The sequence below is a fragment of the Anolis sagrei genome, chromosome 9 (assembly GCF_037176765.1).
Source record: "Anolis sagrei isolate rAnoSag1 chromosome 9, rAnoSag1.mat, whole genome shotgun sequence".
Lineage (NCBI taxonomy): Eukaryota > Metazoa > Chordata > Lepidosauria > Squamata > Dactyloidae > Anolis > Anolis sagrei.
Genome location: NC_090029.1, coordinates 26,081,118 through 26,100,487, shown reverse-complemented (window position 1 = coordinate 26,100,487; position 19,370 = coordinate 26,081,118). Strand labels below are relative to the sequence as shown.

General features: G+C 45.5%; 1 protein-coding gene across 2 annotated transcripts in view; it reads right to left on the bottom strand.

Moving 5' to 3' along the window:
- The window catches only part of ALPK3 (alpha kinase 3), a 66,102-nt gene that overhangs the window by 9,402 nt on the left and 37,330 nt on the right, over nucleotides 1-19,370 (bottom strand). For both annotated transcript variants that reach the window (XM_060755911.2, XM_067471393.1), the window contains 2 exons: nucleotides 9,836-11,651; nucleotides 8,126-8,273 (listed from right to left, as the gene is read on the bottom strand). In XM_060755911.2, the coding sequence (XP_060611894.2) occupies nucleotides 8,126-8,273; nucleotides 9,836-11,651 (1,964 nt within the window). The remainder of the gene's footprint in view (nucleotides 1-8,125; nucleotides 8,274-9,835; nucleotides 11,652-19,370) is intronic.

The following is a 19,370-nucleotide window of genomic DNA, read 5'->3' as shown; positions in this document are numbered from 1 at the left end:
AACGTACATATACATGGAAAACATTCAATGCCATAGACACACAACATATAAAGGGTATTTTTTAAGTAAGGTCCGTTTTGTTGTAGACACTAGTAGTTCGCGCGCATACCGCAACGAGCGCGTGCACCGTGTACCGGGATGCCTCGGGAACAACTGTGCTCAGTTTCCACTCTGTAGCTAACCTGTATGGTTCTGTTCTGTGCTTTAAAAATGTTTAAGACTATCAACTCACCCTACGCATGTGAGGTTCACTCAGTGATATAGTTTTTGTCAGCAAGGAACCTGCCTGCTGCAGAAATTCATCGACAGATTTGTGAAGTGTACGGTTATACTGTTATTAGTGAAAGCAAAGTGCGTAAGTGGGTACGACAATTCAAAGATGGCCGTGACAACGTCCATGATGAGGACCGCTCCGGTCGCCCTTTTTTGATTACAGACGATTTGGTGGCTTCAGTTGAAGCGAGGATTTGTGAAGAGGGTATTTTAAAATTGGTTCAGAGGTATGATAAGTGTTTGAACAAACTTGGCAACTATGTCAAAAAATAGAGTGAAGTATGTACTTTCTGAAAATAAATTTACTTTTTTGAAATAAACTTTCGTTGTGTACTTATGTTCAAACGGACCTTACTTAAAAATACCCCTCGTATATAGACGGACACAGAGGCAATTTGACTTTTCATGAGGGTATTCTGGCCACCAGGGGAAATGGTGCTTCACTGTCCATTTGTGACACTGATGAAGTACTTCCTCATTGTTTGCAGGCTTGCTGGAGATTTTTATGGCATCGTAAATTAGTTAAATTACCCCCCCCCCCCCCCCGTAGGCAGTACATAAATTTCCTACTTGACAGATGCAAGCTGCAAAGATCGACAACAAACTACACAAATTGGTTGGACACTCACTCCGACCCGGGCTGGCTTCGAACTCATGACCTTTCAGTCAATAGTGATCTTAATGCAGCTTACTCCCAGCCAGCTGCACCAAAACCCTCATAGAATTGGAAGAGACCTCGTGATGGCCATCCAGCCTCTGTTTAAAAGCCTCCAAAGTAGGAGCCTCAACCACACCCTGGGGCAGAGAGTTCCACTGCTGAACAGCTCTCACAGTCACTGGCTCTCCGGTAGGTTGTTAGGAATTGTGGGAGTTGGAGTCCAAAACGCCTAGAGAGCCAAAGTTTGCCCATGCCTGCCATAGGCCCACACTCTCCAAAAGAAACCCGTCAACCACTTCTGTTTCCAATTTGCCCCTAAAGAGTTTCTTCTCCAGTCTATTACGTCTTCTCTGAAAGTTAAGGACATTTATGTGGATAATTAGATAGCCAATGGCCCACTCACTCGCTGAAGGCTTTATGTTAATGACCCACTCGTGTTACATCTCCGCGTCGTTACACAAAAACAGCCAATTCCCTCAATTTCACACATCTCGTTGGTCCCTCTGACAAAACAGCCCTTTGATGCACTTTCTATGTTTCCGTTTCCTCTTGACAGATCAAGATAAGTGTTTTCAGGCCGGATCTGTTCTCTTGATAACAGCCTGGCTCTGTGAGCTTGGACTGTGACAAGTTTCTTTCATGGCGAGGAATAATTCACAAAGCCAGGACTGGCTGAACAATCTGGGAGCTGACGTTCAAAAGAAGTGCATATTCCAACTGTCTCAAAAATCTATCTATATAATAAAAGAGAATGTTTGTATGTGGAGGGAGGGCAGTGTATGTGAACCTTTCTGTGACCTGCATGAGCAACGGACCTAGACTAAACTTGGCACACATAACCCTCAAGACCCACTTTACGTCCTGGTGCAGTTTGGGGGAGGTGGACCACGGATTATGGGATAGGTAGTACTTTAAAACGCTTGGGCAACCACAGACTACTGTGGCTCCCACCAATGATAGATCAAGGCCAAACTTGGCACACAGAGCCCCCATGACCTGCTCTACATCCTGGTGTGCATTGGGGGAGGATGGACCATGGATGATGGGACTTGCACTACCTTCACTCACTTCTTGAGAGTGCTGCGACCCTCATCCAATGACCGATAAAAACCAAACTTGACACACAGAGCACCCATGACTCACTCTATATCCCAGTGCAATTTGAAGGAGGACAGACCATGGATGATGGGACTTGGAGTACCTTCACTCACATCCTGAGACCACTGTGACCCTCATCCAATGACTGATAGACCAAACTTGACACACAGAGCCCCCATGACCCACTCTACATCCTGGTGCGCATTGGGGGAGGATGGACCATGGATGATGGGACTTGCACTACCTTCACTCACTTCTTGAGTGCTGCGACCCTCATCCAATGACCGATAAAAACCAAAATTGACACACAGAGCCCCAGTGACCCACTCTACATCCTGGTGCAGTTTAAAGGGGGACAGACAGTTTGGGGGAGGTGGACCACGGATTATGGGATAGGTAGTACTTTAAAACGCTTGGGCAACCACAGACTACTGTGGCTCCCACCAATGATAGATCAAGGCCAAACTTGGCACACAGAGCCCCCATGACCTGCTCTACATCCTGGTGTGCATTGGGGGAGGACGGACCATGGATGATGGGACTTGCACTACCTTCACTCACTTCTTGAGAGTGCTGCGACCCTCATCCAATGACCGATAAAAACCAAACTTGACACACAGAGCACCCATGACTCACTCTATATCCCAGTGCAATTTGAAGGAGGACAGACCATGGATGATGGGACTTGGAGTACCTTCACTCACATCCTGAGACCACTGTGACCCTCATCCAATGACTGATAGACCAAACTTGACACACAGAGCCCCCATGACCCACTCTACATCCTGGTGCGCATTGGGGGAGGATGGACCATGGATGATGGGACTTGCACTACCTTCACTCACTTCTTGAGTGCTGCGACCCTCATCCAATGACCGATAAAAACCAAAATTGACACACAGAGCCCCAGTGACCCACTCTACATCCTGGTGCAGTTTAAAGGGGGACAGACAGTTTGGGGGAGGTGGACCACGGATTATGGGATAGGTAGTACTTTAAAACGCTTGGGCAACCACAGACTACTGTGGCTCCCACCAATGATAGATCAAGGCCAAACTTGGCACACAGAGCCCCCATGACCTGCTCTACATCCTGGTGTGCATTGGGGGAGGACGGACCATGGATGATGGGACTTGCACTACCTTCACTCACTTCTTGAGAGTGCTGCGACCCTCATCCAATGACCGATAAAAACCAAACTTGACACACAGAGCACCCATGACTCACTCTATATCCCAGTGCAATTTGAAGGAGGACAGACCATGGATGATGGGACTTGGAGTACCTTCACTCACATCCTGAGACCACTGTGACCCTCATCCAATGACTGATAGACCAAACTTGACACACAGAGCCCCCATGACCCACTCTACATCCTGGTGCGCATTGGGGGAGGATGGACCATGGATGATGGGACTTGCACTACCTTCACTCACTTCTTGAGTGCTGCGACCCTCATCCAATGACCGATAAAAACCAAAATTGACACACAGAGCCCCAGTGACCCACTCTACATCCTGGTGCAGTTTAAAGGGGGACAGACCATGGATGATGGGACATGCAGTACCTTCACTCATATCCTGAGAGTGCTGCAAACCCCATCCAATGACCCATAAAGACCAAACTTGGCACATAGAGCCCCCATTACCCACTCTACATCCTGGTGCTGTTTGGAGTAGGATGGAACATGGACGATGGGACTCACAGTACCTTCACTAACTTCCTGAGACCACTGCAAGCCACATAAATAACTGATAAAGACCAGCCTTGGCACACAGTGCCTTTCTCAAATAACCCGGGCAGCGCTGTGTCCCCAAGCTAGTGTACTATATTTGTGTCCCTGTGTCTAATGTCTATCCGTCTTCACTAGCATCATGCTCCTAGTCCACTACTGGTGCATCTACACTATATAATGAATGCAGTTTGGCACCACTTTAAATGCCATGGCTCAGTTCTATGGACTCCTGGGAATTGTAATTTGGAAGAGCACTGTGTTGTCGAAAGCTTTCATGGCCGGAATCACTGGGTTGCTGTGAGTTTTCCAGGTTGTATGGCCATGTTCCAGAAGCATTCTCTCCCAATGTTTCACCCACATCTATGGCAGGCCTCAGAGGTTGTGAGGTCTGTTGAAAACTAGGCAAGGGAGTGGGTTGTTGTAGGCTTTTCGGACTGTATGGCCATGTTCTAGAAGCATTCTCCCCTGACGTATTGCCTGCATCTATGACAGGCATCTTCAAAGGATGCTTGCCACATATGCAGGCGAAACATCAGGAGATAATGCTTCTAGAACAAGGCCATACAGCCCAAAAAGCCTAAAACAACCCAGTGATTCCAGCCATGAAAGCCTTCGACAATACATCTTGATTAGCATTGCAAAGCCTTGCAGCTTCAAGTCCTGGCTGATTTCTGAATCCTTTGTTGGGAGGTGTTAGCTGGCCCTGATTCTTTCTCCCACCCTGGACCTTTCACAGATTTATAAACCTCCCTTGCTTAATGTATTGGAAGGTCCAGGGTGGGAGAAAGAATCCTCCCAACAAAGGATTCCCCCAGGCAGAAATCATCCAGGTCTTGAAGCTGCAAGGCTTTGCAGTGCTAATCAAGGTGTATTGTCGAAGGCTTTAATGGCCAGAATCACTGGGTTGTTGTAGGTTTTTCGGGCTAAATTGCCATGTTCTAGAAGCATTCTCTCCTGATGTTTCACCTGCATCTATGGCAAGCATAGAACATGGCAGTTTTGCCTGAAAAACCTACAACAACCTACTGATCAAGGTGATTAATTGCAACTTTCTCACTTGCCTTCCAACAGACAAGCGTCCTTTCTCCCACCCTGGACTTTATTCCACAGATATATAAACCTTGCCTAGTTTCCAAGAAACCTCACAACCTCTGAGGATGCTTGCCATAGATGTGGGCGAAACATCAGGAGATAATGCTTCTGGACCATGGCCATACATGTACGGAAAACTCACAGCAACCCACTGGCAGAGAATTCTTTGGCAGAAAAGGCTAAAGAACATGTTCAACTACAGCTCTCCAGTTTCCATAACATTGAGCCATGACAGTTAAAGTAGTGTTGAATTGCATTAAATCCACAATGTAGATGCCCCTGTGAGAGTTGTGATCCAAAACATCTCAAGAGCTAAAGTTTCCAACTATTCTGAGACAGGCTGACTGATAGCAAGCTGTGTTTTTTGGAATTTCGGTGTGTTTTTAATGGCAAGAGATAATAGTTCCTGCAAACTTTTCAACAGTCACAGAGAGAGAGAGAGAGAGAGAGAAAGGTTGCCTTTACGCACTGTGGCAAACAGACTCAGATGATATCCTCACCTCAGATTAACCTTTTACTCAGATGTATTTCCATATTGCTTTCATTTGCTTTACAACCTTGCCAGCATTCCCCCTCCTCGAAAAAAAAACCAACCTTCATGTCATTCAAAGTTACTCTGATGGGGGCGAATGTAGACATTCAGCATGGCATTCTCCACGGGGAAAGTGCTTTCTTGGCACCCCTTCTGCCAAGAAGTGAAAGGCAACCTGCCCTTCTTTGAAGGTCACTGTGTCACCAGACAGAACCATCTGGCTGAAGCCAGCAACATTGGGCTGTTCTTGATTCTCACTCATCCTTGGATTTCTTAAACCTCCAGAAGGCAGAGTCTTTCATTTTGCTTTGCGCCATCGAAGAGTCAAGAACACTTTGCAAAAGCCCATCCCTCAATTAAGGCCAGTGAGATCCAAGGGCCAGAAGGATTCAGAAGGTCAGGCTTTTGGGTAAGGAGAAGAAAGGTATCGTTGAAGGGTTTCATGGCTAGAATCACTGGGTTGTTGTAGGTTTTTTGGGCTATGTGGCCATGTTCTAGAAGCATCCTCTCCTGACGTTTCACCTGCATCTATGGCAAGCATCCTCAGAGGTTGTGAGGTCTGTTGGAAACTAGGAAAATTGGGTTTTTGTATCTGTGGTATAGATATATAAACTATTCAACTTGTATGCAGAACATATCATGCGATGTGCAGGGTTTGAGGAATCCAAGGCTGGGGTAAAAATTGTTGGAAGAAACATTAATCTTAGATATGCAGATGATACAACTTTGATGGCTGAAAGCGAAGAGGAGCTGAGGAGCCTTCTAACCAAAGTAAAAGAAGAAAATGCAAAAGCTGGGTTGCAGCTGAACATCCAAAAAACCAAGATTATGGCAACCAGACTGGTTGATAACTGGGAAATAGAGGGAGAAAATGTGGAGGCAGTGACAGACTTTGTATTTCTAGGTGCAAAGATTAATGCAGACGGAGACTACAGCCAGGAAATCAGAAGACGCTTAGTTTTTGGAAGGAGAGCAATGCCTAATCTCGATAAAATAGTGAAGAGTTGAGACATCACACTGGCAACGAAGATCTGCGTAGTTAAAGCAATGGTATTCCCCATAGTCACCTACGGATGTGAGAGCTGGACCTTAGGGAAGGCTTTGCGAAGGAAGAGAGATGCTTTTGAACTGTGGTGTTGGAGGAAAATCCTGAGAGTGCCCTGGGTCGCGAGAAGAACCAACCAGTCCATACTTCAAGAAATAAAGCCTGACTGCTCATTGGAGGGAAGGATAGTAGAGGCCAAGATGAAGTATCATGAGAAGACAGGAAAGCTTGGAGAAGACAATGATGCTGGGGAAATGGAAGGAAAAAGGAAGAGGGGCCAACCAAGGGAAACCTACAACAACCCAGAGAAGAAAGGTGCCTGTAAATCAGGGATGAGTGGCCCACGGAGTCATTGAAGCTCCCAATAAAGCCCCAAACCCACCAACCACCCAGCTAAAAACACTGGAACTCTCTGCCCCAGAGTGTGGTAGAGGCTCCTTCTTTGGAGGCTTTTAAGCAGAGGCTGGATGATCATCTGTCAGGGGTGCTTTGAATGCAATTGTCTTGCTTCTTGGCAGAATGGGGTTGGACTGGATGGCCCATGAGGTCTCTTCCAACTCTATGATTCTATAATGTATGCATCTGATGTTCAGCTCTATCACTCCTTTCCACCTGCTGCTAAGGAGGATATTCAGGTCCTGAACCGGTGCTTGGCAGCTGTGGTGGTCTGGATGAGGGCGAACAAATTGAAATGGAATCCAGCCAAGACAGAGGTACTCCTGATCAGTCATAAGGCTGAATGGGCTATAGGGTTACAGCTTGTATTGGATGGAGTTACACTCCATCTGAAGACACAGGTTCGCAGCTTGGGAGTTCTCCTGGACTCATGGCTGAGCCTGGAACCCCAAGTTTCAGAGGTAACCAGGGGAGCTTTTGCCCAATTAAAACTTGTGTGCTAGTTGTACCTGTACCTTGGAAGTCAAACTTAGCCATGGTAGTCCATGCTCTGGTTACATACCAAACAGACTACTGCAACACGTTCAATGTGGGGTTGCCTTTGAAGATTGTTCTGAAGCTTCAAGTGGTCCAATGGGCAGCAGCCAGACTGCTCACTGGAGCGGCTCCATTGGCTGCAAGTATGCTACTGAGCACAATTCAAAGTGCTGGCTTTAGCTTATAAAGTCCTAAACGGTTCCGGCCCAGCTTACCTGTCCAAATATATTTCCCTCTGTGATCCATTTCGGAGGCTAAGATTGTCAGAGGAGGCCTTACTCTCAGTCCCACCCTCCTCTCAAGCACAACTGGTGGGGACCAGAGACAGGGCCTTCTCAGTGGCGGCCCCTCATCTATGGAACTCCCTCCCCAGTAAAATTAGATCGGCTCCCTCCTGACTGGCCTTCAAAAAAATCCTACAAACTTGGCTCTAGGATCAGGTTTTTGGTCAATAATGGGAGCAAGGAAAATGAGACTGTAAATTAATTTTAATGACAACTCGAACTAGCTCTGGAAAATGACCTGGGCTATGTTGTTTTAATTGGATGGTTTTAATGTTTTTGTTTATTCATTGATATATCTATACATGTGGCATTGAATTGTTGCCTCTGTAAGGCCTTGGGCCCCCTTCAGGGGTGAGAAAGGCAGGACACAAGTATGGTAAATAAATGGTAAATAAATTCAGCATGATTTTTAGACAGTTGCTCCCCAAAGTATGAAAACCCCACCCCTCAGAAGAGGAGTTTGTCCACAACTAACCTCCTTTTGACTTCTGCCACTGGGACCTCATCCCTGAACCACGTCAGCTTTGAATCGCTCAAAATATTGAAGAACTGGCACCAAAGCTTCAGGTTTCCAGAAGCATCTGAGAACTGCTCTGCTCGGATCTTGCGGATCACCTGTGGGGCTGCAGAAAGATGGTGGTCGGTGGAGAAAGAGAGATCAGTACCCACCTCTGTGGTTTAAAACACAATTCCAATTGAAAAGCTACGTCTTCCCCCTTTCCTTTCGCCTTTTAAATGTCATAATGAGACCCTTTAGGAAATGCAATCAAATTGTCTTTTGAAAAAGTACAATTGTTGCTTTGAAAAGCCAATGGGGAGGGATGGGAAATGATATTGATGGATAAAGGAAGCTGCTTGCTTCCACGTCAAAGGAATATTGGATCCACGCTGTGTTTTATTTAATCCAAGCCTGAAAGGAACTTGAGTTTGGAGGCAGTGTTCAGCATCTTAGATCTATACTCCAAAATTGTAAGTACAATCAAGGATGTATTCACCTCCACATTGGTATGGAAGCCACTTGCAGTTAAAAGGTGTGGGAGTGGGACCTCCAACCTCCTAGAACAGTGGTTCCCAACTTTTTTTTTTTGACCAGGGACCACTTTGATTGAACTGGGACCACGTTACAACATTAGTACCAAAGGGGTTACGAATCAGTTTTTTGTCAACTTTAGATTTGGTTTGGTTATTTGGATGATTATTCAGAAAATTGCATGGGATAGACCATATCAGCTCTAGTTTCTGATACAGAACATATGCCATCCAGTAGTCACCATCTGCTTGCCCACAGAAAACCATATTTAATAATCTAGAGCTGATGTGGTAGTGGTAATCTTTCATGAGTAGTCAGCCTCTCCCCTCCCAGCATCCCCTTTGCCTTGCCACTGTAAGAGGGTTTCGAGAGTCCAGTTGCTCTCATTACCATGTGTTTTTGAGGCAACGGTGAGGCCATGGACCATATTTGTATTCTTGTGGACCACTAGTGGCCCATGGACCACAGGTTGGGAACTACTGCTTTATATATGCTGGGGAGAGCATTAAGATCAAGTGGGGAATTGCTAGGATGCTTGAGTGTCCATGATGCTCTCCAACTGAAGATGATGAAACAGAGGTCCTTCTCAGAAGTGGCCCCCTCTTTGTGGAATGCCCTCCAAGGGGAGATTAGATTTGCACCCTCTCTGTTGGTTTTCAGAAAGAGCCTAAAAACCTTCCTTTTTGGCACTGTAAGAGGGTTTCGCAAGACCAGTCGCTCTCGTTGCAACTGTGTAGTAATGATGAGGCTGCGGACCATGTTTTAGTTCTTGCAGACCACTGGTGGTCCATGGACCACAGGTTGGGAACCACTGGTTTGGAGGCAATATTCAGCACCTTAGATTTATACTTCAAAACTGTAAGTACAATCAAGGATGTATTTACTGCCCCACTGATATGGAAGCCACCTGCAGTTAGAAGGTGTGGCCCTCCAACCTCCTAGAACAGTGGTTCTCAACCTGTGGGTCCCCAGGTGTTTTGCCCTACAACTTCCTGAAATCCCAGTCAATTTACCAGCTGTTAGGATTTCTGGGAGTTGAAGGCCAAAACATCTGGGGACCCACAGGTTGAGAACCACTGTCCTAGAAGAACAAAGTCATCCTTTGAACTTTAAAAACCTCCCTGACCCCTTCTCAGGACAAGGATTCTTCCTCACCTTTAAATCGATCATTAACTTTTGGCGATTCGACTACTTGCACTTCCGGTACACTCTCTTGAAGACTTTCTGGGACCGTTAAACAGCTGTCTGCCACACTCTTCTTTTCTTCAGCAGGTTCCTCATACAGTTTTGGCACCTCTAATGTTGCCATCTTCCTGGACTGGGTCGGGGAGCGCTTCTCCCTTGGAGGGGAAGCCGGGATTGGGGCTTGCAGGAGCGCGGTGCTCCTGCGGCCTTGTTGTGGTGACACAGTGGGGCTGTCCCTTTTGCCACGCGGTGTCTGGACATCCAAAGCCGATCCCTCTGCTTCTTCAGCCTGTTTGGCTTTGGGCAGGAATATTTTACGACGGGCTCCAGAGGCCAGCTCCTGTGGGGTGGCACTGGGCAGAGCTACTAGTGGCTCACTCGAAGCCTCCATAGACAAATCAGGGGAACCCGGCGGTTCATTGGAGGCACTCCCCACCACGATGGATGGCACATGGGGAAATGGTGGCACCTCTGGTTCAGCAATGAGGGCATCTTTGCAAACAAGAAGCTCTTGGTTGATCATTCCTGTAAGTCTCCTGGAAGTCTTGGGTGTCAGCTGGAGGTTCTCCGCACTTTGGAAAAGCTGGTTGTTCTCAACCCGCTCAAAGATCTTCCTTGACGTCCTGGGCGTTAGCCCTGCAATGCCCACATCCGACATGTGCTTTGGGATTGCGCTGGGTGGGCGCTTCTCCTCCACCTCCGTCGCTTCTTGTTTGATCTTGCCTTTGCCTTTATCCTTCTCTGTTGTCATCTTTAAGAGGAGAAGCAAATAGTTCTTCAAGGAAGACACAAGGTTTTCATTCTGGGAATTGGCCTCTGTTTCACCTTGCTCCATCGCACTCTCGGGTTGTGGCATGTCCTGGGTTATCACCTCCTCTGGAAAGGTTTTCTCCCTTTCTCCAGCTTGGACCACTAACTTATTGGCCAAAGGGGAAGCCTCTTGCTCAACCTTTTCCACCTCTGGAGAAGTTGAGGTTTTTTCTTCCACCTGGAGCTCTGCTGCAGGAGAGCTATGGATTTGTTGCTCTGGGACTTGTGGCCAAGTTTCAATTTCTCTCTTAACATCCCTCAGCAAATGGGCCACAGATTGGTTTCTTCCAATGGAGTCTTCTTCAGCTGGAGAAGACAGTGCAGCTTCTTGGGATTCACAGGGCACCGGGGACATATCCACTCTCCGACGTCGATGAGGCCTCTCTGGAACGGCTGGGGCTTTCAGGGTAACTTCTGGGACCAGTAATGGTCCGGATGTCACTCCTGGCGGTTTCTCACCCTCAGGCCCCAAATCAGTTTGTAGGGCAGGCCTATTGTCCCATGAAGACTCCAATATTTTTTCTTCCTTTTCTGGCTTAGCTGTTTCAGTCTGAGGGACAACTCGGTTCAAGTAGTCTGTAGACCTCGCTTCAAGACTGGTTTTCTGGGCTGGTGATCTGGGATGAGATGGCTCCTCTTTGTCATCACTTGGAGCTTGTGTATCTTGGATTTCATGACTTCCCAAACCTTCTTCTGAAACCAAATGCTTCTTTGCATCTGGTTGCGAAATAACAAAGGAGACTGATGGATGATTTTGGGAAGTCTCTGCAAGATTGTCATTTTGCCTTGGCTCAACCACACTTGGTTCTCGGGACTTCGGGCTGGGAACAGCTTCCTTCTCAGACTGCTTGGTCTCTATTTCTCTTGTTGTTAATGCACAGTAGCTAGAGTTTTGACTTGCTTCTGTTCCAAGGCCTGAATCTGAATTTTGTAGACTGTAGGCAGTGGGTGAGGCTGGTGTTACATCTTCTGGAGCCTAAGATGTAATAATATTGTTAGAAGTGTATTAGTAGCTAGAGCAGGCACAGGCAAAGTATTGTTCCACGGGATTGCATGCAGCCTATGAGGTTGTTTATGCTTCCGTTAAAAATAATTCTATACCAGCTCTCTAAACCATGTTGGTTTTGGATGATGGGAAGTGCAGTCTAACAACTCTTTGGAGGAAAGGAATGTATGGGCAATGAACAACAGCTGCCACCTCCTGTGTTTTCTTAATCTTTACCACCAATAGGTATCATGTGACCCTCTGGATCAGTGGTTCTCAACCTTCCTAATGCCGCGACCCCTTAATACAGTTCCTCATGTTGTGGGGACTCCCAACCATAAAATTATTTTCATTGCTGCTTCCTAACTGTAATTTTGCTACTGTTATGAATCGTAATGTGATATGCACAATATATTTTCATTCACTGGACCAAATTTGGCACAAATACCCGATATGCCTAAATTTGAAGACTGGTGGGGTGGGGGGATTGATTTCGTCATTTGGGAGTTGTAGTTGCTGGAATTTATAGTTAACCTACAATCAAAGAGCATTGCGAATTCCACCAAAAATGGAATTGAACCAAATTCGGCACACAGAACTCCTATGACCAAGGGAAAATATCGGAAGGATTTGGTGGGCATTGACCTTGAGTTTTGGAGTTGTAGTTCACCTACATCCAGAGAGCACTGTGGACTCAAACAATGGATCTGGACCAAACTTGGCATGAATACACGCTATGTCCAAATGTAAACACTGGGGTATTTTGGGGGAAATAGACCTTTATATTTAGGAGTTGTAGTTGCTGGGATTTATAGTTCACCTACAATTGAAGAGCCGCCTGAACCCCACCAACGATAGAATTGGACCAAACTTCCGACACAGAACCCTCATGCCTTGAAGGGACTTGCTGGTGTGAGCCTCCCTCCAGCCTTGCATGCTCTCCCTCGCCCACACATGCACACCACGTTGCCATGTGCTGAGCATGCCTGCTCTCCCCTCCCTACTCTGCAGGCTGTTGAATTGTAATTCCCAACAGTCAGCACCACTTGCTAGAATAGCTAGAATTGCTGGGATTTGTAGTCCAACATACGGACAGCTACTTAATTCCCACCATGGGCCTATACCATGTCAACAGTCCGTTGTTTCTTTAAAATATCTACTCCTAATCACTGTTGTTGTGTTGTTATGTACACAAAACACTTTTCTTCAAGATTGGAACTCAAGACAATTTGCAAATTAAAATAACAATATAATCCGAAACATACAAAAGGCTAGCAAGAAACCATGTATGAATTAGGTTTCAGATTCATTCCTGGCTGTGGAATTTGGACATCCTCTAGTTTTAAAAACTATTCTTAAAACCTTCTATCTCAAATGGAATTTTGCGAACCTTTTTGTATGGGGCTGCTACTCAAAATCAAAGGCCCGTGGCAACCGCGGGGCCTTGGATTCAACATTGCACCAGGAATAGCAGCCCTGAGCACCGGCAGCTTCCCAAACAACACCAACGGGTCTGAAAGGAGCATCAAGATCAGGTGGCTGGAAGAACTGACGTCTGGAGAAGATTAAAAGAGCTATATCTGTCCAGCTTGGCTAAGCAAGGGCCAGAGGAGGAGAGGGAGGGGAGAGTCTGGACAAGTGGATAGCCGGCACAGAGAGAGGGATAGAAATAGAGACAATCTGCAAGGAGAAAGGAATTGAGATAAGGAAGATAAGGAGGTGATGGTGGGATGTATGTATGCCTCTAAGTCACTTGTCAGTGTATTGCGGCCCCATGAATTTCATAGGGTTTTCTTAGGCAGGGGACACTCAAGAGGTGGTTTTGCTAGTCTCTTTCCCTGAAATAGAGCCCACAGCACCTGGTATTCATTAGCAGCCTCCCATCCAAGTATGAACCAGAGCTGTGACCCTGCTTAGCTTCCAAGATCAGACGGGATCTGGTACCTTTAAGCTGATGGCGATGAAAGTTTTTGAATATTTGTAATCGGTTTATGCAAGATGGCATTGGAAAAGAATGGATAGAGGGGCAGCGCTCTGCAATGTTCCTTTTTCTGGATAGCAATCTCCAGAATTTCCCAGCCAGCACAGTCCTGGCACAAAGTAATATTTTTCAGTCCAGGGAAACCTCAAAAAGTGACCTGCACATGTAATCAACAAATACAAAAATGGTCTCTTTGTCCATACAATCCACCTTATTGATGGGAAGTGTCCCACTGAGTGAAAACAGTAGCAAACAATAGCCTGTTGGACAGATGGCAAGCTATTTAACCTCAGAAGACTGAAAGCCAAAACAAAGGTCACAACATCTTTTATAGAACACCAATATGCTGATGATAATGTGGTCTGTGCACATTCAGAAGAAGACCTACAAGCCACTCTAAAAACCTTTGCAGAAGCATATGAGAAGCTCGGCCTCTTATTAAATTTCAACAAAACCAAAGTGCTGTTCCAGCAGTCACCAGCCAATCCCTCTCCAATGCCAGAAATACAGCTTAATGGTGTAACATTAGAAAATGTTGACCATTTCCGCTACCTTGGCAGCCACCTCTCCACAAAAGTCAATATTGACGCTGAAATACAACACTGCCTGAGCTCTGCGAGTGCAGCATTCATTCAAATAAAGAAGAGAGTGCTTGAGGACCAGGACATCTGTAGGAATACCAAGGTGCTTGTTTATAAAGCGATTGTCCTCCCAACCCTGCTATACACCTGCACTGTCTACAGACATCACACTCAACTCCTGGAATGATTTTGTCAGTGTTGCCACTGAAAAATTCTGCAAATCGCTTGCGAAGATAGGCAGACAAATGTCAGCATGCTGAAAGAAGCAAAGACCACCAGCACTGAAGCGATGTTCCTACGTCATCAACTCTGCTGGACTGGCCACATTGTCCGAATGCCCAATCACTGCCTCCAAAAGAAGTTACTCTACTCCCAACTCAAGAATGGAAAACACAATGTTGGTGGACAGGAGAAGAGATGTAAAGATGGTCTTAAGGCCAACCTTAAAAAACTGTGGCATAGACAGCAAGAACTGGGAAGCTCTGGCCCTTGAGTGCTCTAACTGGAGGCCAGCTGTGACGAGCAGTGCTGCAGAATTCGAAGAGGCACAAATGGAGGGCAAAAGGGAGAAATGTGCCAAGAGAAAGGTGTGTCAAGCCAATCCTGACTGGGACTGCCTTCCATCTGGAAACCAATGTTCTCACTGTGGGAGAACATGTAGATCAAGAATAGGGCTCCACAGCCATCAACAACCCCACCACCAAGACACTACATCTGCAGGATCATCATCCTCGGGCTATGAGGGGTCACCTAAGTAAGTAGTCCAACCTGGCTTTGCTCACCATTCTATATTCTAGGAGCATTTGGCAACACCTCCCATCCGGTATGTTAGTGTTGGCTGAGGATTATAGGAGCTGTGGCCAAACTAATATTGTAGTGGAGACAGAGCTCACAGGCTCAAAGAGATGGGATTTTGTGATTAGCAGGGATGAAGACTATTTATGCCTAACTTATGTCTGGTTTTGGTTGCTCTGGAGGTTGCCATTCCCTTCCTCCTCCTTCCAGACCTATCACAGAGTCACTGATCTATGCTCATTCATGCCTGGAGGAGAGTGACGAGATCGCAGAAGGGTCCGGCTATGTCCCTGTAGCCCAGTATTTCTCAACCTTCTTAATGCTGCAACCACTTAATACCGTTCCTCATATTGTGCTGACCCTCAACCATAACATTATTTTTGTTGCTACTTCATAATTGTCATTTTGCTCCTGTTATGAATCATAATGGATTCCTCATTCCCAGGTCCCCTTCCTTACAATTTACACTGTCCTATCTCCCAGTTTTTTTAAAAAAATTATTTTTTTTATCCCTGAATCTGGCCCTGCCCAGTGAAATCTTCTGTGTTTTTAATACTTGATTTTATATTGTTGTGTTGTATATTATATTGTTTTTGCATTTTTTAAATTTTTGTTTGGTTTTATTATGTTTTAGTGTTATATTGTTTTACTAGCCATACCCTGCCACGCGTTGCTGTGGCCCACATGGGGGTTCTGTGTGGGAGGTTTGGCCCAATTCTATTGTTGGTGTGGTTCAGAATGCTCTGTGATTGTAGGTGAACTATAAATCCCAGCAACTATAACTCCCAAATCTCAAGATTCTATTTTCCCCAAACTCTACCAGTGTTCACATCTGGGCATATTGAGTATTTGTGAAGCATTTGGTCCCGATCCATCATTGTTTGAGTCTCTGGATGTAGGTGAACTTCAACTCCAAAACCAAATGACACTGCCCAGCAAACCCTTCCAGTATTTTCTGTTGGTCATGGAAGAACTGTGTGCCAAGTTTGGTTCAATTCCATCATTGATGGGGTTCAGAATGCTTTTTGATTGAAATCCCAGCAACTACAACTCCCAAATGACAAAATCATTTGAGTGAAGGACATACATTGGATTGTTAGGTGTCTTTTCTCCAAATTTGGTGTCAATTCGTCCAGTGGTTTTTGAGTTCTGTTAATCCCACAAACGAACATTACATTGAGTTCTCTTAATCCCACAAACGAACATTACATTTTTATTTATATAGACTAGCCGTCCCCTGCCACTCATTGCTGTGGCCCAGTCTGTGTATATGTGCTTTGTGTGTGTGTATATATATTTGTGTATATGTGTATATATGTGGTTTTGTGCATATGTTGTAATGTATTTTTTGGTTTTTGGCTTTTTAAGTCTCTTCTTCTGTGTTTTTCGGTATTTTTATGAGTGATGGTCACTCATTGGCCTGAGAGGTGTCTTGTGTCCAAATTTGGTGTCAATTCGTCCAGTGGTTTTTGAGTTCTGTTAATCCCCCAACGAACATTACATTTTTATTTATATAGATTGTATTGATGGGCGTGGCCTCATGTAAGCTGCACCGAGTCCCCTTGGGGGAGATGGAGCAGGGTATAAATAAAGTATTATTATTGTTGTTGTTGTTGTAGTAAATATCTGATATGCAGGATGTATTTTCATTCACTGGACCAAATTTGGCACAAATACCCACTCAGTCTTTTTTATGTTTGCCAGACTTAGCTGCAGTGGCCACAGTCATAGGGAACAGATCTTCCGAGCCCAAATTTGTCACGAATTATCGTTGTTGTAATTCGGTATCACTGTGTCTAAGATATACACACAGACACAGATGGATTGACCCATCTGCTTACATGTTTATTTGGTTTCTCGGAGAACAACTATTTCATCACCCGCAGAAAGCATTTTGCAAACAGGTCTAATTTGAGCAAGGTGACAGGAGGTGCATGTGACTCTACAACAAATGACTGAATCAATTCCTTGGCTCCTTTCATCTCCTCAGTTCCATAACTCTGTGAACACTTTGGGGCCAGTTTCCAGCTGCTCTGTTGTTCTCTCTCCCAACAAGGATTCATACTCGAAACAGATCTCAGGGGAAAGGATGACAACCATGCAGCTTTGTGTGAACAGCTGCTCCTCTGCTTTTGCAGGTCAGGTTACAACACAGATACACACAGCTCAGGCTGTTCCATGGTGTGCTGCAGTCGGAAGTGTAATGCATCCCCGAAACATACCCAACGTGGCTTTCGAGGAGAAGCTAACACCTCGGACCAGATGTAGCTATTGAGATCAGGAATTGCCATTAACCCCATGGTGGAGTACAGTGAATGGAGTCCTCCTGCAACCGGATCAGAGTTTTGGCAGGCAGGTGGGCACATTCACTGGGGAACTTATTAACAGAGCTGCAGGAAGAAGCTCTGAGTCAAAGAAAGGGAAAAGATAAGGAGCTGCCTTGTTCTGGTTTGTGACACAGTCATGGATTGCAGGTCTCCCATATCTCTTTTGAGCCTGGAGACAGGGAAGGGAGGAAACACTCAAGCCCGTGACCACCAGGTCTTAAATCAGCAACCACAACAGAGCATTAGCAGACATTCCTGAATCCATAATTAGCTTAGAGAGCCGCTTCCTCGTCCATGGCCAAAAGACTCTTCTGCATCTCCTAAAATGGTTCGCACTCAGAAAATTCCGACAAGACTGCAACGACAATTCTGGCTCACAGCCCCAAGTGCTGAAAGCCACTTTGAGAAGTTGATAAGGAGCTTCAAAGAGAAGGAAGTCAAGTGGCAGCAACTGAGGCTCCCTCCTTAAAGCAGTGCATATCACAGATTTACATTACGATTCTTAACAATAGCAAAATTGCAATTATGAAGTAGCAATAAAATAATTTTATAGTTGGGGTTCACCACAACATTTATTTATTTATTTATCGTGTCAGGAGCAAACCAAACAGTTGTATTGCATTTTTTAACAGACAAACAAACAAAACACGAAGTTTGCAAGCTTGGTAGTTGATTAGATGTCCTTTGAGCAGTAGCTGGCCACTTGGAGTGCCTCTAGTGTTGCTGCAAGAAGGTCCTCCATTGTGCATGTAGCAGGTCTCAGGTTGCACTGCAGCAGGTGGTCTGTAATTTGCTTTTCTCCAGACTCACATGTTGTGGATTCCACTTTGTACACCACAACATGAGGTCACAGCATTAGGGAGGTTGGGAAACACTGCTTTAGTTAGCCCAACTCTTATGGTCGCTGTATGATGATCTGCCCTATCCCTTCAACTTTATTGCACAAGCCCTGCCCACCCAAATTTAGTAATTGATTATTATGTCAGTCTATTGGTTATTTGATGGTGTTATTTTATGCTGGAGCCCCCGGTGACACAATGGTTAAACTCTTGTGCCATCAGAACTGCAGACTGACAGGTCAGAGGTTCAAATCCAGGGAGAGTTCCCTCTGTTAACTCCAGCTCCCCATGTGGGGACATGAGAGAAGCCTCCCACAAGGACGCTAAAACATCAAAACATCCAGGCAACTGCCCTGGGTAATGTCCTTGCATACAGCCAATTCTCTCACAACAGAAGTGACTTGCAGTTTCTCAAGTCTCTCCTGACATTAAAAAAATTAATGTTTTATGATGTTGTTTAAAATTTTACTGTGCTATGTTTTAATTCAATGTTTGACCAGGCTTCTCCCCATGTAAGCTGCCCCAAGTCCCTTTGGGGAGATGGTGGCAGGATACAAAAATAAAGTTATTATTATTTGAAACACAACAAGATGAGTCCACAGCAAACAAGATTACTCTGCTGGCTGTTATATTGGATCACACATCGGACACTTCCCAAGTGTCTAGGGCTGTGTGATGTATTGGGGAATAATGCATGTAGATCCCAGTAAGGTGGCCTTTTGCAGCTGGCAGATGGTAATTTAGTCAGCGCCGATTGTGTTTAAGTGCAGGCCAAGATCTTTAGGCACTGCACCCAGTATGCCGATCACCACTGGAACCACCTTTACTGGCTTGTGCCAAAGTCTTTGCAAGTTGTTGTTGTTTTTTGTTGTTGTTGTTGTTATTATTATTATTATTATTATTATTATTATTATTATTATTTCCAGCAGTTGAAAACCTATGTCCATAGTCCTGTTCTACTTCAGAGGACTGGAAGACAGAGAGCCTGGTGGTATGCCATTAACTTGCCAACCCCAGGAGATGATGATAGCAAGGAGAAGATGATACCTCGACGGGCCAATGATCTGACTCAGGACAAGTCAGCTTCATGACTTCACATTCTCAAAGGCTGCCTCAGTGTCACCCCCATCCACCATTCTGCTGCAGGCTAAGCTCTGGGGTTCCCAAGGAGGGCAAGCCTGCATCCT